This window comes from Melospiza melodia, chromosome 25 (assembly GCF_035770615.1).
Source record: "Melospiza melodia melodia isolate bMelMel2 chromosome 25, bMelMel2.pri, whole genome shotgun sequence".
NCBI lineage: Eukaryota > Metazoa > Chordata > Aves > Passeriformes > Passerellidae > Melospiza > Melospiza melodia.
The window spans coordinates 9,118,992-9,144,143 of NC_086218.1; the positions used below are offsets into that span (position 1 = coordinate 9,118,992).

The 25,152-nt window shown below is 57.7% G+C and overlaps 1 protein-coding gene across 3 annotated transcripts in view; it reads right to left on the reverse strand.

Annotated features, from left to right (window-relative positions):
- LOC134429446 (brevican core protein-like) overlaps positions 1-24,296 on the reverse strand; it is a 39,192-nt gene extending 14,896 nt beyond the window's left edge. For 2 of the 3 annotated variants that reach the window (XM_063176620.1, XM_063176619.1), the window contains exons 1-9: positions 24,148-24,294; positions 14,964-15,056; positions 14,477-14,872; positions 11,743-11,917; positions 9,028-9,155; positions 6,398-6,691; positions 3,392-3,637; positions 2,248-2,364; positions 1,729-2,094 (exon numbers count right to left, since the gene is read on the reverse strand). In XM_063176620.1, coding sequence (XP_063032690.1) covers positions 1,729-2,094; positions 2,248-2,364; positions 3,392-3,637; positions 6,398-6,691; positions 9,028-9,155; positions 11,743-11,917; positions 14,477-14,872; positions 14,964-15,048 — 1,807 coding nt within the window. In that variant the 5' untranslated portion in view covers positions 15,049-15,056; positions 24,148-24,294. Of the gene's footprint in view, positions 1-1,728; positions 2,365-3,391; positions 3,638-6,397; positions 6,692-9,027; positions 9,156-11,742; positions 11,918-14,476; positions 14,873-14,963; positions 15,057-24,147 lie in introns of all 3 variants that reach the window. The other variant, XM_063176617.1, reaches the window with a different exon arrangement.
- Positions 24,297-25,152: the final 856 nt, after the last annotated feature.

Here is a 25,152-nt window from a genome sequence, read left to right on the forward strand (position 1 = left end):
ATGCAAATGGAATTCCTAATTCAGGGCATTTCTTAAGCCCTGTGTGTGTTCCTGTTATGCGCTGGGGAGGGAGGGCAGGGACCCCACACGGTGCCCTGTGCTGCAGGGAGCGGGATGGGGCAGGGGATTGGCACTGGGATGGGCATCAGAGCTGGCATCACCCCAGGGGTGACCACCCCCATCCACCCACAGCAGCTCGTGGTCCCTCTGCTCACCCATCTCAGCCCCTGGGGGATGTGGCCCGAAGGATCTGCAGTGATTTTAGGGAGAGCTGCACAAGGCAGGGTGGTCTTGGTGGGGCTCTGTGTCCCCCGTGTGCCCCCCTGCTCGTGCCAGGCAGCATCCAGCCCTCACCCCCCTCCCAGGGCAGGGCAGGGTCGGTCCTGGGGGGGACATGGAGGGGGAAAAGCAGCCCCTGGTCAGTCCTGGGGGCTCAAGGAGGGGGAAAAGCAGCCCCAACCCTCCCAGGGTCAGTCCTGGGGGCACATGGAGGGGGAAAAGCAGCCCCAGGGCAGTGTAGGGTCAGTCCTGGCGGGACATGGAGGGGGAAAAGCAGCCCCTGGTCAGTCCTGGGGGGGACAGGGAGGGGGAAAAGCAGCCCCTGGTCAGTCCTGGGGGGACATGGAGGGGGAAAAGCAGCCCCAACCCTCCCAGGGTCAGTCCTGGGGGGCACATGGATGGGGAAAAGCAGCCCAACCCTTGCCCCCCCTCCCAGGGCAGTGCAGGGTCAGTCCTGAAGGGACAGATGGAGGGGGAAAAGCAGCCCCAGCCCTCTCAGGGCAGTGCAGGGTCAGTCGTGGGGGCACATGGAGGGGGAAAAGCAGCCCCTGGTCAGTCCTGGGGGGACAGGGAGGGGGAAAAGCAGCCCCTGGTCAGTCCTGGGGGGACAGGGAGGGGGAAAAGCAGCCCCTGGTCAGTCCTGGGGGGGATATGGAGGGGGAAAAGCAGCCCCAGGGCAGTGCAGGGTCAGTCCTGGGGGGACATAGAGGGGGAAAAGCAGCCCCTGGTCAGTCCTGGGGAGGACATGGAGGGGGAAAAGCAGCCCCTGGTCAGTCCTGGGGGGCACATGGAGGGTGCAAAGCAGCCCCAGCCCTCCCAAACCCCCCCACCAAGGGGTCCCTTCCACCCCATTCCCGGGCAGGGCAGGGCCGGGGACAGGGATTAGTTCGTCAGTGGGAGAGGCGCAAGGACGAAGGGAAGAGCTCGCCGAGATGCTTGTTCTACAAAGCTTTTAATTAATTCCCTTTATTAGTACCACGGTTAGTCAGAGCAGGGGCTGGGGCCGCCTTTCCACTTATCGGGGCTTTTTCATGGAAACAGTCATTAAAACACTTCACAGAAGTAGAAGAGATTTAAAGTGCATGCAGAGATCAGACCAATTTGTTTGACAAATATGTGCTTCTCCAGACCTGGAACCTTCCCTTACCCAGCTGAGAGAGAGAGAGAGAGAGAGAGGAGACACGGACGGACAGACAGACAGACAGACAGACAGAGGGCAGCAGTGAAGGAAAGGTGTCGCCTATCTCTAGTGCCACAGAGCGGCCAGCACGGCTGCCCCGAGGGCAAGGCTGGCACGGCAGGGACGCCGGGCAGAGCAGGCGCCCGCCCCGACGCTGGCCCGCTCGGTGGGCACGGCGGGCAGGGGCACGGCCGAGCTGGGGGTCCCTGGCACCACCACCCCCGAGGTGCCAGGACGGGGAGAGCTGAGGCCATCCCTGCGGGTCCCACCTGCTTCTCCCGGAACGGCCGTAAGGAAACCCTCCACGGTGCCAACGGAGGGATGCTCTTCCTCCTCCTCCTCCTCATCCTCCTCATCCTCCTCCTCGGAAGGTGCAGCGGGCATCCCTCGCCGTGTGCCCGGGGCCGGTGCGGCGCTGCTGCGGGGCAGCCACGGGGTCGCTGCGGGCGAGGGGAACCACACGGCCCCCGAGTGCTCCTCTCCGTCCTCCTGCGGGGGCGCGGGGGGCAGCGGGGACACAGCGAGGGCATCTCCGACATCTCCGGAGAGCTCGGCGTCCTCAGCCCCGGAGAACGGGGTGCTGGCCCCGCCGGATTTGTGCCCGCGGCGGGGGCTCCCGGCGCCTTCTCGGCTCTCTGAGGTGGCAGAATTGGCACCGGTTGGCGATGGCGCTCGGTGCCCGGGTGGCCCGGGGGTGGCAGGGCCGCCCGGCCGCCCCAAGGCGTCCCGTGGAGGGTCCGGGCGCTGTGTGGGAGGGCGAGGGAAGCCCTCGGGAGGCTCCGTGTCACCTGCGGGGGCAGCCGTGGGTCCCTCCGGCTCCGTGGGGTGCCCGCGGTGCCGCCCTCCGGCCGGGCGCTCCGGGGATGCGCTGCCAGCTCTGCCCGGCGCTGCTCCCTGCGGCTCCTCTGCAAAGGGCAAGGCGGAAAGGCAGTGAGGGCCGGCAGCCAGCCAGGGCACAGGGCACTGCGGGCACTGCCAGCGGTGCCCACCCTGCGGGCGCTGCCCACCCTGCGGGCACTGCCAGCTCTGCCCATTCTGTGGGCACTGCCAGCGGTGCCCACCCTGCAGGCACCGCCAGCTCTGCCCACCCTAAGGGCACTGTCCACCCTGCGGGCACCGCCAGCTCTGCCCACCCTAAGGGCACTGCCAGCTCTGCCCACCCTAAGGGCACTGCCCACCCTGCGGGCACTGCCAGCTCTGCCCATCCTGCGGGCACTGCCAGCGGTGCCCACCCTGCGGGCACTGCCCATCCTGCGGGCATCCAGCCAGAGCCCAGGGCTGCGGGCACTGTCAGAGGTGCCCACCCTGCGGGCACTGCCAGCTCTGCCCACCCTAAGGGCACTGCTGGCACTGCCCATCCTGCGGGCGCTGCCCACTCTACGGGCACTGCCCTCTCTGTGGGCACTGACAGCTCTGCCCATCCTGCGGGCACTTCCAGCCAGAGCTCAGGGCTGCGGGCGCTGCCAACGGTGCCCACCCTGCGGGCACTGCCAGCTCTGCCCATCCCGCGGGCACAAAGCTGTGCGGGCAGATGGGAGTGGCCCCGAGCCCGTGTGCCGCTGTCCCCCGTCCCCTCCGCAGGGCGCGGCTGCCCGAGCTCTGCCCTCACCGCTGCCCGGTGCCCCTCCAGCTGCCAGCCCCCTCCTGCAGCTCCTGGTGCTGCCAATCCCCGCTCCAGCAGTGCCCTGCATGCTGGGACACGCAGATGTCCCTTTGTCCCTGCACTGCCCTACACCATCCATGGGGAAGGACGGGGGCAGCTGGGGTGACCTGGGCACCATCTGTGCCTGCTCTGTGCCCAGCCCTGGCACCACCGTGACAGCCCCCGCTGTCCCCCGTGCTCCTGGGCAGGGATGAGCTCCGCGGCTGAAACAGGACCTGCCTGGGGGCTGGCCGGGGCTGTGGGGAAAGGGGAGGCGGGGATGGGGTGACCTGAGGACACAGAGGTAGCTAGTGGCCCCGGGGTGTCTCCAGGGCTCTGGCTTGGCTTGCCCAGGTCAGGGTCCTCAAAGAGGGGCACGGCGTAAATGGCCCCTCGCGACTCGAGCTCCACGGGCGCTCGGGGCAGCTGCAGCTCCTCCAGCTTTTCTGCCACTGTGACAATCTCCTGGAGGAGATTCTCCTCGGGCTCTTGGCCTTGGTATTTTCCTGCAGCCTCAGGGAAAGAGTTTGTCCCTTCTGTGGGCAGAAAGAAAGTGGGATATTACTGCCCTGTCGTGGCTCCGCAGCGCTCAGAGACGAGCGCACCCCACAGCAGGCCTGGAGCCTTGGCACCCCAGCTCTCCTCAGCCTCCCCTTCCCCTTCTAGACGGGGTCAGCAGGGGGAGGATCAGGCCCTCCCAGGCAGTGCCACCAGAGCTGGCAGTGCCACCAGCCCCAGCAGGAGCTGGCAGTGCCACCAGAGCTGGCAGTGCCACCAGCCCCAGCAGGAGCAGTGGGGCTCAGCAGCACCTGGCGGGGCCAGATCCTAAAGCGTGCATTCCCCTCGCTCTGAGGATCCTCCTCTGCACCCCCATCCCCACCCCGGGGAGGGCAGACATGCAGGGGGGGTTAGTGGGTTACAGGGGTGGTGGAGTCACAGCACGGGTCCATCCTGCCTAAGCCAGAGAGATGGGGAAACTGAGGCGCAGAGATGCTCAGCATCCCCACACTGGGAGCCCCCGCGGCCCTGAGCAGACACGCAGAGATGTGGGGTCAGGCAGGAGGAGTGCGGGGACAGCTCTGATCCTTCTGTGCCCCTTATCCCTGCCAGCCTGCGTCCTGCCTCACTGCTCACCTTGCTGCTCCCCACAGGTCTCCTTGTGTTGTGGTGTGCTGTAATGTCCCATTTTGGCCTTCCAGGTCACTTTCCCAGGTGTGCCTGTACCTCTCTCCCTTCCCCCTTGCCCCCATGCTGAGTGAGTCCTGTCAATCAGGCTGAACATTCCAGCAAGGCCTCGTGTGGTTGGTCAAGTTCAAAGGATGCCCCTGTGCCCAGGGGTCATTGGTCTGTCTGGGTGTCATCTTCCCCTGAGACCCTGCCCCTCTCACCTGGTTGGTGGCTCACCTGTACCTCCCCTCCCCCTGTCCCTGAGCTTAAAAAGGTGATCAGACCATGCGGCCGATTTTTCTGTTGAAGCAGTTGCTCACGTTCAGACCTCTGAAACCATGGAATAAACCTCTGGACATTAAACCCTCCAGCAGAATCCTCTCCTTTTTCTCTTCACCATCGCCTGAAGCCATTCCTCCTGAGGTAAACGGGGTTCCTAACAAGCCTGGACTTGTTCAGTGCCCAGCTGCAACCACCAGCAAGCCAAGGTATCTCTGGGGTGATACACCGCAGTTGCTGCCTTTGGCCCAGCAGCGAGGGTCAGACTGGCCCAGGCACAATCTAACTGGGAATATTGGGAGCCTTTTTCCAATATGGCACTAAACTGGGAATATTGGGAGCCATATTCCAATACCCTCCCCCTGTCCCTGAGCTTAAAAAGGTGATCAGACCATGCGGCCGATTTTTCTGTTGAAGCAGTTGCTCACGTTCAGACCTCTGTAACCATGGAATAAACCTCTGGACATTAAACCCTCCAGCAGAATCCTCTCCTTTTTCTCTTCACCATCGCCTGAAGCCATTCCTCCTGAGGTAAACGGGGTTCCTAACAAGCCTGGACTTGTTCAGTGCCCAGCTGCAATCTCCAGCAAGCCAAGGTATCTCTGGGGTGATACACCGCAGTTGCTGCCTTTGGCCCAGCAGCGAGGGTCAGACTGGCCCAGGCACTATCTAACTGGGAATATTGGGAGCCTTTTTCCAATATCCTTGCCGCCCAGCATCACCCCAAACCAGCCTGGCAGGCTGTGCCCCACAGCCCCAGGGCCCAGGAGTGCCCGCCAGGCCTGCAGCCCTGGGGGATGAACCCTCCTGGAGCTGTGCCCACAGAGCCCACGCACAGTGATGGTGCCATGCAGGACACCCCTGGTCTGTCACAGTGAACTGGCACCAAGGGCATGCAGGGCCTCCCTCCTCTGCCACAGCGTGTCTGCATGCACTGCTGGGACCCTCAGAGCATCCCTGCTGCATTGAGAGCTGTCTGCATGCACTGCTGGGACCCTGCAGGGCATCCCTGCTGCATTGAGAGCTGTCTGCATGCACTGCTGGGACCCTGCAGGGCATCCCTGCTGCATTGAGAGCTGTCAGCATGCACTGCTGGGACCCTGCAGAGCATCCCTGCTGCATTGAGAGCTGTCAGCATGCACTGCTGGGATCCTCAGAGCATCCCTGCAGTACTGAGAGCTGTCACCTCACAGTGTCAGGACCCTGCAGAGCATCCCTGCCCTATGGCGAGGGGTCAGCATGTCATTCTGGGACCCTGCAGAGCATCCCTGCTGTACCAAGAGCTGTCAGCATGCACTGCTGGGACCCTCAGAGGATCCCTGCCCTATGGAGAGCTGTCACATGCAGTGTCAGGACTGTGCAGAGCATCCCTGCCCTATGGAGAGGGGTCAGCATGCAATTCTGGGACCCTCAGAGCATCCCTGACCTACTGAGAAGTGTCACCATGCAATTCTGGGACCCTGCAGAGCATCCCTGCTGCATTGAGAGCTGTCAGCATGCAATTCTCAGAACCTCAGAGCATCCCTGCCCTATGGAGAGGGGTCAGCATGCAATTCTGGGGCCCTGCAGAGCATCCCTGCCCTATGGAGAGCCGTCACATGCAGTGTCAGGACCGTGCAGAGCATCGAAGTGTCAGCATGCAGTGTCAGGACATGCAGGTTACGCCTCCCCTCTCAGCTCTACCAGCATGCAGGGCACCCCTGTCCTAGCACCGCAGCTTCAGCCGCTGTCGAACACCCCTGCCCTGCCCCGACAGCGCAGCAGCAGCACCGAGAGCACCCAGGGACCCCGGCACAACCCCGGCACACGCACCCCAACCCGGGGCGACCCTCCCACCCATCCCCGTTTACCTCGGAAGCAGTACGCATCGTATCTGCTCTGGGCATCGGGGAATCCCGTCTGGTTGCGGAACACGAAGATGGTTTTGACGCCGGGCAGGGCCCCTCCGCAGCGCTCCCGGGGGGTGACGATGGGGTAGCGGACGCTGCCGTCGGCCAGCCAGCCGGGGCTGCAGGCGTCCAGCCCCGCGTTCCAGGCGGCGTACAGCTGGCCGGGGCTCGCCAGCTCGGCGCCCAGAGCCCGGCAGCGCTGCGCAGCCTCCTCCAGGGTGAACCTGGCCGGGGATGTCTCCAGAAAGATCTCACCTGGGCAGAGAGGAGGGAGAGGGGGGTTAGAGATGGGGCTGGGAAGGGCGGGGGGAGCCCCCTCGGTGGGTCCGCTCTGGGCGTGAGCCCAGGAGAGGGTGTGGAGATGGAGAATGAGGCGTGTGGAGGAAGAACGGGGGCTGGAGGAGGGCTGCGTCCCTGCCTGCATCCCTGCCTGCGTCCCTGCCTGCATCCCTGCCTTCCTGAGTGCTCCCCTGCATCCCTGCCTGCATCCTTGCAACCCTGCCTGCTTCCCTGCTTCCCTGCCTGCATCCCTGCCTGCATCCCTGCCTGTTTCCCTGTTTCCCTGCATCCCTGCCTGTTTCCCTGCTTCCCTGCATCCATGCCTGCTTCTCTGCCTGCTTCCCTGCCTTCCTGAGTGCTTCCCTGCCTGCATCCCTGCCTTCCTGAGTGCTTCCCTGCATCCCTGCCTGCCTCCCTGCCATCCTGAGTGGTTCTCTGCCTGCACGCCTGCATCCCTGTATCGCTGCCTGCTCTCCTGCATCCCTGCCTGCTTTTCTGATTCCCTGCTTGCACCCCTGCCTGCATCCCTGCATCCCTACTTAACTGCCTGCACCTCTGCCTGCATCCCTGCCTTCCTGAGTGCTTCCCTGCCTGATTCCCTGCCTGCATCCCTGCCTGTTTCCCTGCTTCCCTGCATCCCTGCCTGCTTTCCTGCCTTCCTGAGTGCTTCCCTGCCTGCATCCCTGTCTTCCTGCCTGCATCTCTGCCTGCATCCCTGCCTGCATCGCTGCATCCCTGCCTCCCTGAGTGATTCCCTGCCTGATTCCCTACCTGCATCCCTGCCTGCATCCCTGCCCTCCTGAGTGCTTCCCTGCCTGCATCCCCGCATCCCTGCCTGCATCCCTGCCTGCATCCCTTCATCCCTGCCTGCATCCCTGCCTGCATCCCTTCATCCCTGCCTGCATCCCTGCCCTCCTGAGTGCTTCCCTGCCTGCATCCCCGCATCCCTGCCTGCATCCCTGCCTGCCTCCCTGCCTGCATCCCTTCATCCCTGCCTGCATTCCTACCTGCTTCCCTTCATCCCTGCCTGTATCCCTGCCCTCCTGCCTGCTTCCCTGCCTGAGTGATTCCCTGCCTGCATCCCTGCATCCATCTCTGCATCCCTGCCTGCATCCCTGCCTTCCTGAGTGCTTCCCTGCCTGCATCCCTGCCTGCCTTCCTGCTTCCTTGCCTGTTTTCCTGCTTCCCTCTCTGCCTCCCTGCCTGCTTCCCCACCTTCCTGAGTGCTTCCAACTCTTTTCTGCATCCCAGCCTGCATTCCTGCCTGCTTCCCTTCATCCCTGCCTGTATCCCTGCCCTCCTGCCTGCATCCCTGCCTTCCTGAGTGCTTCCCTGCCTGATTCCCTGCCTGCATCCCTGCCTGCATCCCTGCTTCTCTGCCTGCATCCCTGCCTGCTTCCCCGCCTTCCTGAGTGCTTCCCTGCCTGCTTCCCTTCATCCCTGCATCCCTGCCTGCATCCCTGCCTGCATCGCTGCATCCCTGACTCCCTGAGTGATTCCCTGACTGATTCCCTACCTGCATCCCTGCCTGCATCCCTGCTTCTCTGCCTGCATCCCTGCCTGCTTCCCCGCCTTCCTGAGTGCTTCCCTGAGTGCTTCCCTGCATCCCTGCCTGTTTCCCTGCCCGTGCACAGAAAGCCAGAGTGCAGGCACATCTGGAGCTCTCACGCCACGTGGGATTGATCCCTGCCCTTGCAAACAGAGCTGAGACTTTGAAGCGGCCCTGAACGGGATTGCAGAGGAGCAGGTGCATGCCCTGCACTGAGCAATCCGCGTGTGGGACCTTTCTGAGGACACCTGCAAGCCCAGCGAGCACCTGGGTGAGGCTCCATGCTCAGGAGGGCTGGGGACCACTGCCCCAAAGCACAGCATGAACCAACCCCACAGCTGCCCCTGCCTCCCTGTCCCTCATCCCCGGCACCAACCAACCCCAGAGCAGCTGCCACCACCAGCGGGGACCCCAAAAGGAGGGACCAGCCACCCCCAGGCACACAGAGCCAGGCAGGATCTGCAGCCCTGCTCCTCATGCAAAGCACAGCACACACACAACCAAACCCAAACCACCCAACCCAGCGTGCTGCTGGTCTGGGGCACATCACTGCGGGCACAGCCCAGCCTGGGCACTGCCTGCTGCCAGGGACAGAACCCCACACCAGCCCAAAATGAACCAGGAATGCTTTAGGAAACACACAGCAGGTTCCCACACCCAAAGACAGCACCTGCAGCTTTTCACTTGGGTTCACAACGGGTTACAGGGGCAAGTTAGCGTGGGAGCAAAAGCAGAGGAGGGCAAGAGGTGGCACCACGGGCACCTGGCAGGTCCTCAGCGTAGCAGTACACGTCATACATGTCCTCAGGGTCCACCACGCCGTAGTTCCTCACCCCTGGGAAGCCGTTCATGTCTCCATAACAGGCCTCACGGGGGGTCTGGATGGGGTACCTGGGGCAGGGAGCACAGGGGAGCTGCTGACTCCCTGGGGAACGGCTGGGAGCAGTGCCAAGGTGTTACAACCAAACAAACTCCAAGGGAGCACACACAGATGTGTTACAACCAAACAAACTCCAGGGGAGCACACACAGATGTGTTACAACCAAACAAACTCCAAGGGAGCCCACACAGAGGTGTTACAACAAAACAAACTCCAAGGGAGCAGTCTCAAGGTGCTACAACCAAACAAACTCCAGGGGAGCACACACAGAGGTGTTACAACCAAACAAACTCCAGGGGAGCACACACAGATGTGTTGCAACCAAACAAACTCCAAGGGAGCACACACAGATGTGTTGCAACCAAACAAACTCCAAGGGAGCACACACAGAGGTGTTACAACAAAACAAACTCTGAGAGAGTACATACAGAGGTGTTACAACCAAACAAACTTCAAAGAAGCACACACATATGTGTTACAATCAAACAAACTCCAAGGGAGCACACACAGAGGTGTTACAACCAAACAAACTCGGAGAGAGCACACACCGATGTGTTACAACCAAACAAACTCCAGGGGAGCACACACAGAGGTGTTACAACCAAACAAACTCCAGGGGAGCACACACAGAGGTGTTACAACCAAACAAACTCCAGGGGAGCACACACAGATGTGTTACAACCAAACAAACTCCGAGGGAGCACAGACAGATGTGTTACAACCAAACAAACCCAAAGGGAGCACACACAGAGGTGTTACAACCAAACAAACCCAAAGGGAGCACACACAGAGGTGTTACAGCCAAACAAACCCAAAGGGAGCACAGACAGATGTGTTACAACCAAACAAACCCAAAGGGAGCACACACAGAGGTGTTACAACCAAACAAACCCAAAGGGAGCACACACAGAGGTGTTACAACCAAACAAACTCCAGGGGAGCACACACAGATGTGTTACAACCAAACAAACCCAAAGGGAGCACACACGGAGGTGTTACAACAAAACAAACCCAAAGGGAGCACACACGGAGGTGTTACAACTAAACAAACCCAAAGGGAGCACACACAGATGTGTTACAACCAAACAAACCCAAAGGGAGCACACACGGAGGTGTTGCAACCAAACAAACCCAAAGGGAGCACACACAGATGTGTTACAACCAAACAAACCCAAAGGGAGCACACACGGAGGTGTTGTAACCAAACAAACCCAAAGGGAGCACACACAGAGGTGTTACAACCAAACAAACTCCAGGGGAGCACACACAGATGTGTTACAACCAAACAAACCCAAAGGGAGCACACACGGAGGTGTTGCAACCAAACAAACCCAAAGGGAGCACACACAGATGTGTTACAACCAAACAAACTCCAAGGGAGCACACACAGAGGTGTTACAACCAAACAAACTCCAAAGGAGCACACACAGATGTGTTACAACCAAACAAACTCCGAGGGAGCACACACAGAGGTGTTACAACCAAACAAACCCAAAGGGAGCACACACGGAGGTGTTTCAACCAAACAAACCCAAAGGGAGCACACACAGAGGTGTTACAACCAAACAAACACTGAGGGGGCACACACTGAGGTGTTACAGCCAAACAAACTCCAGGGGAGCACACACAGATGTGTTACAACCAAACAAACTCTGAGGGAGCACACACAGAAGAGCGCTGACAACAGGATTACAACAGTTTATAAAAGGGGGCAGTCCAGGGGAGGAGACTGCCTACAAACCAATCAGGAGACAGCAAGGAGGAGCATGGGTGTTGCAGACATATTTTATGAAAAATCCTTTTGCCAGGATTTTTTCTCCTGAGAAGCCTCAGAGGAAAATAAAAACAATGATTATCTGCTGCTGTGGAATGCAACAGGTGCAGCTGTGATTGGTCTCATGTGGTTGTTTTTAATTAATGGCCAATCACAGTCCAGCTGTCTCAGACTCGCTGGTCAGTCACAAGATTTTATTATCATTCCTTTCTATTCCTTGCTAGCCTTCTGATAAAATCCTTTCTTCTCTTCTTTTAGCATAATTTTAATATATCCTTTTAATGTGATATGATATGATTGATATAACGTAACGTAACATAACATAACATATAATATATATAATGAAATGATAAATCAGCCTTCTGAAACATGGAGTCAAGATTTTAATCTCTTCCCTCATCCTGGGACTCCTGTGAACACCACCACACATGGGGTGGGCTCACATCAACCTAACACCAATGAGGAAGAAGGAGGGAGGAGTGAATAGATAATTAGCAAATGGGTGAAGGGAAACAGCCTCACTGATGCAGAACTTTCTGGCTAAAGGGGTGTAAAAAAACCATCACTGACAAGCTGTAGGGGATGGGTTTAGAGGATTGACAGGGTAGAGTTTGGGAACATGCGAGGGGCGGAGGAGATTGACATGGGGATTGATATGAGGGAAAAATATGGGGTAAACAACTCAGGGAAGAACCCTTTGGGAGACTGAACAGGGGGGTATGGAACGAACCGTTTTTCTAACATAGAACAATCTAACATAATACGAATTAAACAATTAAGACCCAAAAGCAAACCACAACAGGGCGAGGCACAGGGGTGCCCACCTGACGGTCTGGTCAGCGATCCATCCGGCGTCACACTGCTCGTAACCCCCCAGGTAGGCGGCGTAGAGCTGCTCGGGGGTGGCGATGCTGGCACCGATCCTGGCACAAGCCTCCTGTGCCTCGGAGAAGGTGTAGGCATAGCGCATGGAGCCCTCCCGGTAGTGGAACACCACCCCTGCGGGCACACGCACGGATGTGGGCAAGGGGCTTCATGGCAGCCCCCCACAAATGCACCTAGGGTTTGCTGCAGCTCCCTTCACAGAGAAATCCGTCCCAGGATTTCTCCTGGGGAAGGCAGTGAGAGAGCTCAGGGAAGGGAATGAAAACAATTCTTATCTCTACGTGCTGCTCCTGTTGTTTATCACACGCGGAATATGTTATGGGGATTGTGTACAGGAAGGGGTTTGTTGATTAGACACTGGTGATGGTTGTTTGGATTGATTGACCAATTAGGTCAAAGCTGTGTTGTGATTGTTGAAAAAGCGCCACGGGGATTTTTTTAGTATTAGTATAGTATATATAGTATAGTATATATAGTATAGTATATATAGTATAGTATAGTATAGTATAGTATAGTATAGTATAGTATAATAGTAATAGTAATATTATAGTATAGTGTAGGATAGTATAGTAATAGTAATAGTAATAGTAATAGTAATAGTAATAGTAATAGTAATAGCAATAGCAATAGTAATAGTAATAGCAATAGTAATAGTAATAGTATTAGTAATAGTATAGTACAGTTTCAGTATAGTATAATACAGTTATAATAGCTTATAAAGCAATTAGTTAATAAACTAATTGCGTAATAAACTAATATAAAGCAATTTGTTAATAAACTAATTGCTTAATAAACTAATATAAAGCATTTAGTTAATAAGCTAATTGCTTAAAAAACAATTGTTTAATAAACTAATAAACTAATTGCTTATAAAGCAATTGGTCCGTAAACAGTTGCTTAATAAAGCAATTATTTAATAAACTAATAAAGTTTATTATAAAGCTTATAATTTACTATAGCATAGTATAGCATAGTATAGTTTGTGTAGTAGAATATAGTTATAATAGTTTATAAAGCAATTGGTTAATAAACTAATATAAAGCATTTAGTTAATCAACTAATTGCTTAATAAAGCAATTACTTAATAAGCCAATAAACTAATTGCTTATAAGGCAATTGTTTAATAAACTAATAAAGTTTATTATAAAGCTTATAGTACAGTATAGCAAAGTATAGTATAGTTTGAGTGTAGTATAATGCAGTTATAATAGCTTATACAGCAATTATTTAATAAACTAATTGCTTAATAAACTAATATAAAGCATTTAGTTAATAAACTAGTTGCTTAATAAAGCAATTGTTTCATAAACTAATAAAGTTTATTATAAAGCTTATAGTATAGTATAGGAAAGTATAATACAGTTTGAGTGTAGTAAAATAAAATATCTTATAAAGCAATTGGTTAATAAACTAATATAAAGCAATTAGTTAATAAACAATTGCCTAATAAAGCAGTTATTTAATCAACTAAGAAACGAATTGCTTATAAAGCAATTATTTAATAAACATATGCTTATAAAGCAATTTAATAAACTAATAAACTAATTGCTTATAAAGTAATTATTTAATGAACAATTGTATAATAAAGCAATTCTTTAATAAACTAATAAACAATTGCTTAATAAAGCAATTGTTCAGCCTTCTGAAATCACTAGTCATTGCATGTTATTCCCATGCTGGGGGTCATCCTGCTACAACACCCAGGGCAGCATTTGCCGAGCCAGGAGAGGGCCTCTGGCTGCCCCCAGTGCCACCTGTGCCCACCCTGAGGTACCTTTGACTTTGACGTGGAGGATGTCATGGCCGTCCTCATTTAAGCAATTGTTTAATAAACTAATAAACAATTGCTTAATAAAGCAATTGTTCAGCCTTCTGAAATCACTAGAGTCATTGCACATTATTCCCCTGCTGGAGATCGTCCTGCTACACTACCCAGGGCAGCGTTTGCTGAGCCAAGCTGCCCCGAATGCCACCTGTGCCCACCCTGAGGTACCTTTGACTTTGACATGGAGGATGTCGTGGCCGTCCTCATTAAACAATTGTTTAATAAACGAATAAACAATTGCTTAATAAAGCAATTGTTCAGCCTTCTGAAATCGCTAGAGCCATTGCACATTACTCCCCTGCTGGAGATCGTCCTGCTACAACACCCAGGGCAGCGTTTGCCGAGCCAGGAGAGGGCCCCAAGCTGCCCGAATGCCACCTGTGCCCACCCTGAGGTACCTTTGACTTTGACGTGGAGGATGTCATGGCCGTCCTCATTTAAGCAATTGTTTAATAAACGAATAAACAATTGCTTAATAAAGCAATTGTTCAGCCTTCTGAAATCGCTAGAGTCATTGCACATTATTCCCCTGCTGGAGATCGTCCTGCTGCACTACCCGGGGCAGCATTTGCCAAGCCAGGAGAGGGCCCCAAGCTGCCCCGAATGCCACCTGTGCGCACCCTGAGGTACCTTTGACTTTGACGTGGAGGATGTCGTGGCCGTCCTCATTAAACAATTGTTTAATAAACTAATAAACAATTGCTTAATAAAGCAATTGTTCAGCCTTCTGAAATCGCTACAGTCATTGCACATTACTCCCCTGCTGGAGATCGTCCTGCTGCACTACCCAGGGCAGCGTTTGCCAAGCCAAGCTGCCCTGAATGCCACCTGTGCCCACCCTGAGGTACCTTTGACTTTGACGTGGAGGATGTCGTGGCCGTCCTCGATGCCGTGCTGCACGTCGCAGCGGTAGATGCCCGAGTCGTTGGGGCGCAGCTCGGTGAGCAGCAGCGAGGCGTTGGTGTAGCGCTGGTGGAAGATGGGCAGGGAGGCGCGCAGCCGATAGTCCTCGCTCACCTTCACCCTGTCCCCGCGAGCTACCAGGATCTCCACCTCCCTGCCCTCAGAGATGAAGGTCCACTTCACCCGGGGTGTGCCCAGGACGGCGCGGCGGCCGCCGGTGCTGGCGGTGGTGGGCTGGGGGCCAAGGTAGGTGATGAGGCAGGGGATGGTGACATCTCCTGCCAGCACGGCCTCCAGGGCTGGGTGCCGTGGCATGGACACCTGCAGAGCCTTGGGGTCCTCTGGGTGGGAGAAGAGAGGAGATGTGAGCAGGATTGGTGTGAGGAGCCCCCCCGAGATCCTCGCTAGGGCACCAATGGGGCGCTGAGTTACCTGTGCCATCTCCAGGGCCAAACACCTCCGGGAGCGCCGTGGGGACAAACAGCCAGAGCAGCAGCAGGGGGAGGGCTGGGGCCATGCTCTGCCCTGCAAGGAGGGAGAAAAAACCACCCAGATGTGCTCAGAATCCATAAAAGCACCAAAAATCTCCCATCCCTGCAGGAGGGGAAGTGGCTTGGAAGAACCTGGGGGGCGTGGGGTGACGGATGTGGAATTGGGGCACAGAGGGAAGGGAAGATTTGGGAAGTTTTGGGAAGTTTTGGGAAGTTTTGGGAAGTTTTGGGAAGGGAAGTTTTGGGAAGGGAAGTTTTGGGAAGGGAAGGGAAGTTTTGGGAAGGGAAGTTTTGGGAAGGGAAGTTTTGGGAAGGGAAGTTTTGGGAAGGGAAGGGAAGGGAAGGGAAGGGAAGGGAAGGGAAGGGAAGGGAAGGGAAGGGAAGGGAAGGGAAGGGAAGGGAAGGGAAGGGAAGGGAAGGGAAGGGAAGGGAAGGGAAGGGAAGGGAAGGGAAGGGAAGGGAAGGGAAGGGAAGGGAAGGGAAGGGAAGGGAAGGGAAGGGAAGGGAAGGGAAGGGAAGGGAAGGGAAGGGAAGGGAAGGTGCCCTGGCTTACAAGAGGAAGAAGACAGCATGAGCACCCAGGAGCATTGGCTGGGAGCCACTGGGTGCCATCCAGCCCCTCTGACCTCCCCTGGGGACAGCAGAGCCCAGCCTGGCCTGCCCAGCACAGATGGTGCCAGCCCAAGGCCTGGCTGCAGCGGGCAGGGAGGCGATGCCAGCGCCAGGGCCGTGTGCCCGTGGTGCCACCGTGAGAAAGCTCGGGAAGGGTTTGGTGAGGGAGGAGGTGCTGAGGGAGCTCAGGGAGCGGGCAGGGCACACTTCAGGTGTGCACACACGTGTGCATGCCCTCATGCACGCCTGCCCTGCCAGGGGGGGCTCGAGGAGGGAGCTGAGCTCAGTGAGCAGGGGGGCACAGCCCAGAGCACACCCAGAGCCCGGGGCAGGGGGGAGGGAAGGAGCAGGACGGCTCCTTTGCCATTCAGCTCACGCCCGTGCGCGGGCTGGGAAAAGCGAGGCTGCCCAAAGCAGCCTTTATGTCCCGTGCCTCCCTCAGGCTGCCGGGCACAAAGGGCTGCCACCGGTGGGGTGGGCACCAGCGCTGAGAGAGAGCCCCGGGGCCAGCACTGGCATCACCCAGCCCTCTCTGGGGAGCAGCACAGGGGATGATGAGGACATTATGGGGGTGTCCTTGCTGAAAGAGAGCCCTGTGGCCAGCACTGCCCATCACCCAGCCTCTCTGGGGAGCAATAGAGGGAGTGGCAGGCAACTCATGGGGGGCTTTGGGTGTCGTTGCTGAGAGGAGAGCCCTGTGGGCTGCACAGGGGGTGATAAGAACATCATGATAAGCACATTATGGGGGACTCTGGGTGTCCTTGCTGAAAGAGAGCCCCGTGGCCAGTCCTGTCATCACCCAGCCTCTCCAGGGAATATCACAGGGGGTGATAAGAACATCATGATAAGCATATTATGGGGGGGCTCTGGGTGTCCTTGATGAAAGGAGAGCCCAGTGGCCAGCCCTGCCATCACCCAGCCCTCTCCAGGGAGTAGCACAGGGGGTGATAAGAACATCATGGGGGACTCTGGGTGTCCTTGATGAGAGGAGAACCCAGCCCTGCCATCACCCAGCCCTCTCTGGGGAATAGCCCAGGGGGTGATAAGGACATTATGGGGGGCTCTCGGTGTCCTTGCTGAGAGGAGAGCCCTGTGGGCAGCACAGGGGGTGATAAGAACATCGTGATAAGAACATCATGGGGGGCTCTGGGTGTCCTTGCAGTCCTGCTGCTCTTGCAGCCATCCAGAGAGGAGGCTGATGCTGGCAATGTGGGGAAATGTCCCTGCCTGGTGCACTGCTCCGTACCCCTGACCCCTCTGCAGAGGCTCCTCGTGGCTCCTCAGCCTCCCGTGCCAGGGCTGCATCGTGCCCTTGCCAGGGAAGCGAGCAGCCTGAGGCTCTGAGCTGATTTGTAATTTACGAGCTCTTTGCGCTGCGTTGATTTCGGCAGCCACAGGAGCAGCTCAGGCCGTGCCCAGGCTCTGGCTGCAGGGACAGACTGACAGCGTGCTGCCCTGTCACCTGTGTCCCCCCTCCAGCCGTGTTCCCAGAGTGTGCCCAGGGCACCACTGCTCCGGGAGAGGCTGTGAATCCAGCCCTGGCACCGCACAGCGTGGGCACACATCCCCTAGAACCCTGGCACCACACACCATGGGTATACAGCCCCTGGCACCACACACCATGGATGTACAGCCCTGGCACCACACACCATGGGTACACAGCCCCTGGCACCACACACCATGGGTACACAGCCCCTGGCACCACACACCATGGATGTACAGCCCTGGCACCACACACCATGGATGTACATCTCTGGCATCACACACCATGGGTACACGGCCCCTGGCACTATGGATGTACAGCCCTGGCACCACACACCGTGGACACACATCCCCTAGAACCCTGGCACCACACACCATGGATGGGCAGCCCTGGCACCACACACCATGGATGGGCAGCCCCTGGAACCACAAATATACATCCCCTGGCACCACACACCATGGATGTACAGCCCTGGCACCACACACCATGGATGGGCAGCCCCTGGCACCACACACCATGGATGGGCAGCCCCTGGAACCATGGTCATACAGCCCTGGCATTTCACACCACGGATATATAACCCTGGCAGTGTACACCATGGGCATACAGCCCCTGGAACCACAAATATACATCCCCTGGCACCACACACCATAGCTGTACATCCCTGGCACCACACACCATGGGTACACAGCCCCTGGCACCACACACCATGGCTGTACATCCCTGGCACCACACACCATGGGTACACAGCCCCTGGCACCACACACCATGGATGTACATCCCTGGCACCACACACCATGGACACGCAGCCCCTGGCACCATGGATATACAACCTTGGCACCACACACCATGGGTACACAGCCCCTGGCACCACACACCATGGGTACACAGCCCCTGGAGCCATGGCTGTACATCCCTGGCACCACATGCCATGGGTACACAGCCCCTGGCACCACACCCCATGGATATACAATCCCTGGAACCACAGATATACATCCCTGGCACCACACACCATGGGTACACAGCCCCTGGCACCACACACCGTGGGTACACAGCCCCTGGAGCCATGGCTGTACATCCCTGGCACCACACCCCACGGGTACACAGCCCCTGGCACCACACCCCATGGATGTACATCCCTGGCACCACAGATATACATCCCTGGCACCACAGATACACACCATAGTACACAGCCCCTGGCACCACACACCATGGATGTACAGCCCTGGCACCACAGATATACATCCCTGGCACCACAGATACACACCATGGGTACACAGCCCCTGGCACCACACACCATGGATGTACATCCCTGGCACCACACACCATGGGTACACAGCCCCTGGCACTATGGATGTACAGCCCTGGCACCACGCACTATGGATGTACATCCCTGGCACCACACCGTGGGTACACAGCCCTGGCACCACACACCATGGGTACACGGCCACTGGCACTATGGATGTACAGCCCTGGCACCACACACCATGGGTATACAGTCCTGGCACTAAACACCATGGATGTACAGCCCTGGCACCACACACCATGGGTACACAGCCCCTGGCACCACACACCATGACTGTACATCCCTGGCACCACACACCATGGACACACAGACCCTGGCACCACACACCGTGGGCACACAGCCCCTGGAGCCATGGCTGTACATCCCTGGCACCACACCCCACGGGTACACAGCCCCTGGCACCACACCCCATGGATGTACATCCCTGGCACCACACACCATGGACACGCAGCCCCTGGCACCATGGATATACAACCTTGGCACCACACACCATGGGTACACAGCCCCTGGCACCACACCCCATGGATGTACATCCCTGGCACCACACACCATGGGTACACAGCCCTGGCACCACACACCATGGATGTACATCCCTGGCACCACACCATGGGTACACAGCCCTGGCACCACACACCATGGATGTCCATCCCTGTGGCACCACACCGTGGGTACACAGCCCTGGCACCACACCACACGGGTACACAGCACCAGGCGCTGTGCATGCACAGCTCCCAACGCCAACAAAAATCCCCTGGCACCACATCCCGTGGGCACCAACCATCCAGTGCAGACCACAGACATCCCCTTCCCAGGAGGGGCAGCCAAAGCTGGGCTGCCCAGCGGTGCCAGGGCCAAGGCAGGGGCTGTCTGTGCTCCAGACAGATATTTTGAATGCAGCCCCATGGCTCTGTGCGAGGGACAAAACCCTCCTGCGTGGCAGCCGTGGCCAGGCTCCAGCCCGGGGGCTGGTGCCACCCCCTGGGCAGCCTGGCAAGGCAGGCTTTTGTCACTGGCACCTTTTCTTCCCGTCCCCAAGGCGCCGGGGTGGCGCGGACAGCGGCCCTGAAATCCCGGGGAGGAAATCCAAGAGATAAAATTCCACAGGAATTGGGCAAGCTGGAGTGGCTGCCCTCCTCCTGTGCCCATCCCTGAGTGTGCGCTGGCACTGGGAATGGGGTGTGGAAAGGGTTAAAGCAAATTTCACCCTGCCCCATGAGCAGAGACTCTCAGACTTTGGGGTTCGGGGTTGGATTTTTGCGCTGGGTATCTTTCCTGTTTGCCACAAATGGAAAATCCTTCAACCCACAAATTCTGAGGGAAAAGCTGAGAGCAGGACTAGGGAAGAGCAGCCAAAAAACGTTGAATAATCATAATGTCAGCAACTCGTGAGGCTCAGAGTTGTCCCAGAGACCTCAGAGCTCAGGAGCTGCCGGGCTCAGACAGACACACGGGCAGGCACGTGGCAGGGCCGGCTAACCTCCATTTCTGTGGGAAACCAGGTGGAAAATGGAGCTGGGATCTATTTCGGGACAGAGCTGCTCCTCCTTTCTGCCCTGAGCTCGGCCCTGCTTTCAGAGCTGGCTCCTTGAACGTGGCACCTGCAGCCCCTGGGGCTGTGCCTGTGGGTGTCCCTGAGAGGGGTTTGTGGTGTCCCTGAGAGGGGTTTGTGGTGTCCCTTAAAGGGGTTTGTGGTGTCCCTTAGAGGGGTTTGTGGTGTCCCTGAGAGGGGTTTGTGATGTCCCTTAAAGGGGTTTGTGGTGTCCCTTAAAGGGGTTTGTGGTGTCTCTTAAAGGGGTTTGTGATGTCCCTGAGAGGGGTTTGTGATGTCCCTTAAAGGGGTTTGTGGTGTCCCTGAGAGGGGTTTGTGATGTCCCTTAGAGGGGTTTGTGGATGTCCCTGAGAGGGGTTTGTGGTGTCCCTTAAAGGGGTTTGTGGATGTCCCTTTTCATCTCCAGAGAGGAGTTTGAGGATGTCCTTTAGAGGAGTTTGTAGATGTCCCTTTTTATCTCTGGAGAGGGGTTTGAGGATGTCCCTTACAAGAGTTTGTTGATGGCTCCTTTTATCTCCAGAGGCAGGTTTATGATGTCCCTTAGAGGGGTTTGTGATGTCCCTGAGAGGGTTTGTGGTGTCCCTTGAAGGGGTTTGTGATGTCCCTTAAAGGGGTTTGTGATGTCCCTTAGAGGGGTTTGTGGTGTCCCTTGAAGGGGTTTGTGATGTCCCTTAAAGGGGTTTGTGATGTTCCTCAGAGGGGTTTGTGGTGTCCCTTAAAGGGTTTTGTGATGTCCCTTAGAAGGGTTTGTGATGTCCCTTAAAGGGGTTTGTGGATGTCCCTTAGAGGGGTTTGTGATGGCCCTGAGAGGGGTTTGTGATGTCCCTTAGAGGGGTTTGTGATGTCCCCTGTTATCTCCATACAGGGATTTGTGATGTCCCTTAAAGGGGTTTGTGGATGTCCCTTAAAGGGGTTTGTGGATGTCCCTTAAAGGGGTTTGTGGATGTCTCTTAGAGGAGTTTTGAGGATGTCCCTTACAAGAGTTTGTGGATGTCTCCTTTTATTTCCAGGGGCGGGTTTATGATGTCCTTTAGAGGGGTTCGTGGATGTCCCTTAAAGAGGTTTGTGGATGTCCCTTAGAGGGGTTTGTGGATGTCCCTGAGAGGAGTTTGTGGTGTCCCTTAAAGGGGTTTGTGATGTCCCTTAAAGGGGTTTGTGGTGTCCCTTAAAGGGGTTTGTGATGTCCCTTAGAAGGGTTTGTGATGTCCCTTAAAGGGGTTTGTGGATGTCCCTGAGAGGGGTTTGTGATGTCCCTTAAAGGGGTTTGTGGAGGTCCCTTAAAGGGGTTTGTGATGTCCCTTAAAGGGGTTTGTGATGTCCCTTAAAGGGGTTTGTGATGTCCCTGAGAGGGGTTTGTGGTGTCCCTTAAAGGGGTTTGTGATGCCCCTTAAAGGGGTTTGCGGGTGTCCCTCAGAGGGATTTGTGCTGTCCCTGAGAGGGGTTTGTGGTGTCCCTTAGAGGGTTTGTGATGTCCCTTAGAAGAGTTTGTGGATGTCCCCTTTTATCTCCAGAGGGGGGGGGGGGGGGTTATCATGTCCCTTAGAAGGGTTTGTGGTGTCCCTTTTCATCTCCGGAGGGGTTTTCCTCCTCTCCCTTTTCATCTCCAGAGGAGTTTTCTCCTGTCCCTCCACGTGATGCTGCTCACGCCGCTCCCAAGGTGCCCTGCCAGCCCGCAGCGATCCGGAGCAGCAGGAGGAGGAGGAGGAGGGAGCAGAGCGGTGCCTTTCCAGGGATGCTCAGCTGCAGAATGAGTCAGCAGCCTCCGGCACAGCCTGGCCCTGCTCCAGCCCCGTCCCCACCGGCAAAGGGCTCCGGACACGCCGCTGCCGCACGGGCACGGGCACGGACCCGCTGTCCCGGCTGCCGTTCTCTCCTGTCCCCTCCGTGTCCGTCCCCCGGCAGCTGCAAACCCCCAGGATCCGTGCCCACCCCTGCCCCAAACCCCCAGGATCCGTGCCCACCCCCAGAGGGGTCCCCGGGGGGGAGCGAGGCCGTGCCAGGCGGTGCCAACCCCGGGAGCGCCCGGAGGGCTCCTGGCAGCGGAGCTGGCAGAGCTGAAAGGCCGGAAGGAGGTGGGGAAGGGGGGGAAGGTCCCTGCAGCTGCCAGGAGCCCGAGCCCCCCGAAGAAAGGGGCTCCTTGTGCGGGGGAGAGCGCGGGGAGGGTCCCCGGGGGAGGTTCGGAGGGGCGGGGGGCGAGCAGAGCCCGCAGGAGCCGCCAGGGACACCCCGGCACGTGCAGCCCTGGCTAAGTGTGTCACACGCGCACGTGGAAGGTTTGCACACCCACCCCCGCCTTCCCGGGGCTCTGCTGGGGAAACTGAGGCACGGGGTGGGGCAGTAGCGTGCGGGTCCCTGATTTCAGCACCTCCCAAACTCGCATGTCCCCCACCCCTCCCAGCACAACCTCACCCCAGCTGCCAGTTTAAACCATTCCCTGAGAAACAGCTCTAAAATATCCAGCTCAGCCTCTAAAATATCCAGCTCAGCCTCTAAAATGTCCAGCTCAGCCTCTCCCTGCCGTGCAAAAGGCTCCGGGATGGGCACAGGGGGGGATTCTCCCACCCCAAGTGCCAGCCAGGAGGAAGAGCAACAGGTTCTGGGGTGGGCTGAGCCCGGAGAAGTGACAGGGGCAGAGGTCCCTGGCAGGGATGCTCAAGGGCAGCCCCTTCACCCTGGGGGTGAAATGTTCCGGCTGCGGGAGGGGAAAAGGGCAGCGGGGAAAATTCCCCCCCTCCCCGAGACACCCCCGGCGGGTCTGGGCTTCACAGCGGGGCTGGTGGGTTGGAAAAAAGCCGTGAAAATCCCGAAATATTTCACCTCTTGCCCCCCTCCTGCCTCCCAGCAGAGAGAGCTGGGGGAGGACGGGGAAAACCATCCCAAAATCCCAAACTTTGGGATTTTCCAGACCGGACAGCTTTGCCCCTAGCTCAGCCCAGCGACACGAACGGGAAGGAGCTGGGGGAGCCTGATCCCTGCCCGGCTCCGTGCCTCAGTTTCCCTCTGCGCTGCTGCAGCCTCCTTGGGACACGGAGCAGGGACTCTGCAGGACAAACGGAACACACCAACCCCATCCTGGACTCTCAGCCACTCTCCCAAAACGGGGTTCCCGAGGAAACAGCCCCGAAAATGCCCTTTGTGCCCAACACCTCGGAGCCCTGCTGCTGCGCTGGGCTGGGCTCTAGGCTGGGCTCCAGGCTGGGCTCTAAGCTGGGCTCCAGGCTGCAGCAGCCGGGCGGCACCAAACTCCTTTCCCCTCCCAAGTTGGCAGAACCCCCCCAGCCCCCGCTGTGCCCCCGGCGCTGCGGAGCCGCCCCCTCCAGAGACCTCGGGGACAAGGACAAAGCCACCCGAGCCCCCCCCGCTGCAGGGCAGGACGGTGCGAGGGGAAAAACCCCGGGGAAACCTCGGAGCTGAGCCAGCCCGGCTCTCGTTTCGCTTTCTGTGCGGGGCTGAATGAAAGGCGAGACCGGGATGGAAAGCGCGGATCTCGGGGGCACCGCAGATCCTGTGGGCACCAATCCCGGGGCACCAATCCCAGGGGCACCGCAGATCCTGTGGGCATCAATCCCGGGGCACCGCGGATCCTGTGGGCATCAATCCCGGGGGCACCAATTCCGGGGGCACCGCAGATCCCGGGGCACCGCAGATCCTGTGGGCACCAATCCCGGGGGCACCGCAGATCCTGTGGGCACCGATCCCGGGGGCACCACGGATCCCGGGGGCACCGCGGATCCTGTGGGCATCAATCCCGGGGCACCAATCCCGGGGCACCGCGGATCCCGGGGCCACCGCAGATCCTGTGGGCACCAATCCCGGGGCACCGCCGATCCCGGGGGCACCGCAGATCCTGCGGGCACCAATCCCGGGGCACCGCGGATCCTGTGGGCATCAATCCCGGGGCACCAATCCCGGGGCACCGCGGATCCCGGGGCCACCGCAGATCCTGTGGGCACCGATCCCGGGGGCACCGCAGATCCCGGGGCACCGCAGATCCTGTGGGCACCGATCTCGGGGCAGCAATCCCGGGGGCACCGCAGATCCCGGGGCACCAATCCCGGGGGCACCGCGGATCCCCGGGGCACCGCAGATCCTGTGGGCATCAATTCCGGGGGCACCAATCCCGGGGGCACCGCAGATCTCGCAGATCCCGGGGTTCCCCGGTACCCCCAGCTCACCTGGCTCGGTGCGGGCCCGCAGCCCCGGCCCCGGGGCCCGGCGTGCGGCTGAGCTGCGGCTCCTCCGGGGCAGCGCGGGCAGTTCGGCAGCAGGGCTGGCACGGAGCTGCACCAGGCATAAGTGCAGGCACCGAGAAAAGAGCCTTCTGTGTGTGTGTGTGTGTGTGTCCGTGTCCTCCACTCCGCTTTTTTTTTTTTTTTTTTTTGCTTTTTTTCCCTTCCCCTTTCCCTCCTCCTTTTATATTTATTCCTTCCCCTAATTAAGAAGGAGAAGAAAGAAAAAAAAAAAAAAAAAAAGATACTACCGTGTTGGCAGGCTGCTCGTCCCTCCCCGTCCCTCCCTCCTGGCAGCTGGCAAAGCCCGCACGAGAGGAGAATGAGGAGGATGAGGAGGATGAGGAGGATGCTCAGCCCGATGCAGCAGAATTGGGGAGCAGAGAATGGGGGTGTCCTCCCCACAGACCCCTCCGTGGCTCGGGAATGCCTTGGGGTGGCGATTCCTGGGATTTGGCAGCTTCGGCTGGATGGGGAGGGGGCGGCGGGCGGGGGTCCCGGTAGCCAGCAGAGGCTTTGTCATGTAAAACCCCTTTTGCTGCGGGGCCGAGGTGGGTGGAGGAGTCCGAGGGCTTTGCCAGCCCCCACAAACCCCTCTGAGGGACATCACAAACCCCTCTGAGGGACATCACAAACCCCTCTAAGGGACATCACAAACCCCTCTAAGGGACATCACAAACCCCTTTAAGGGACATCACAAACCCCTTTAAGGGACATCCACAAACCCCTCTGAGGGACATCCACAAACCCCTCTGAGGGACATCACAAACCCCTCTAAGGGACATCCACAAACCCCTCTAAGGGACATCACAAACTCCTCTGAGGGACATCACAAACCCCTTTAAGGGACATCACAAACCCCTCTGAGGGACATCACAAACCCCTTTAAGGGACACCACAAACCCCTCTAAGGGACATCACAAACCCCTTTAAGGGACATCCACAAACCTC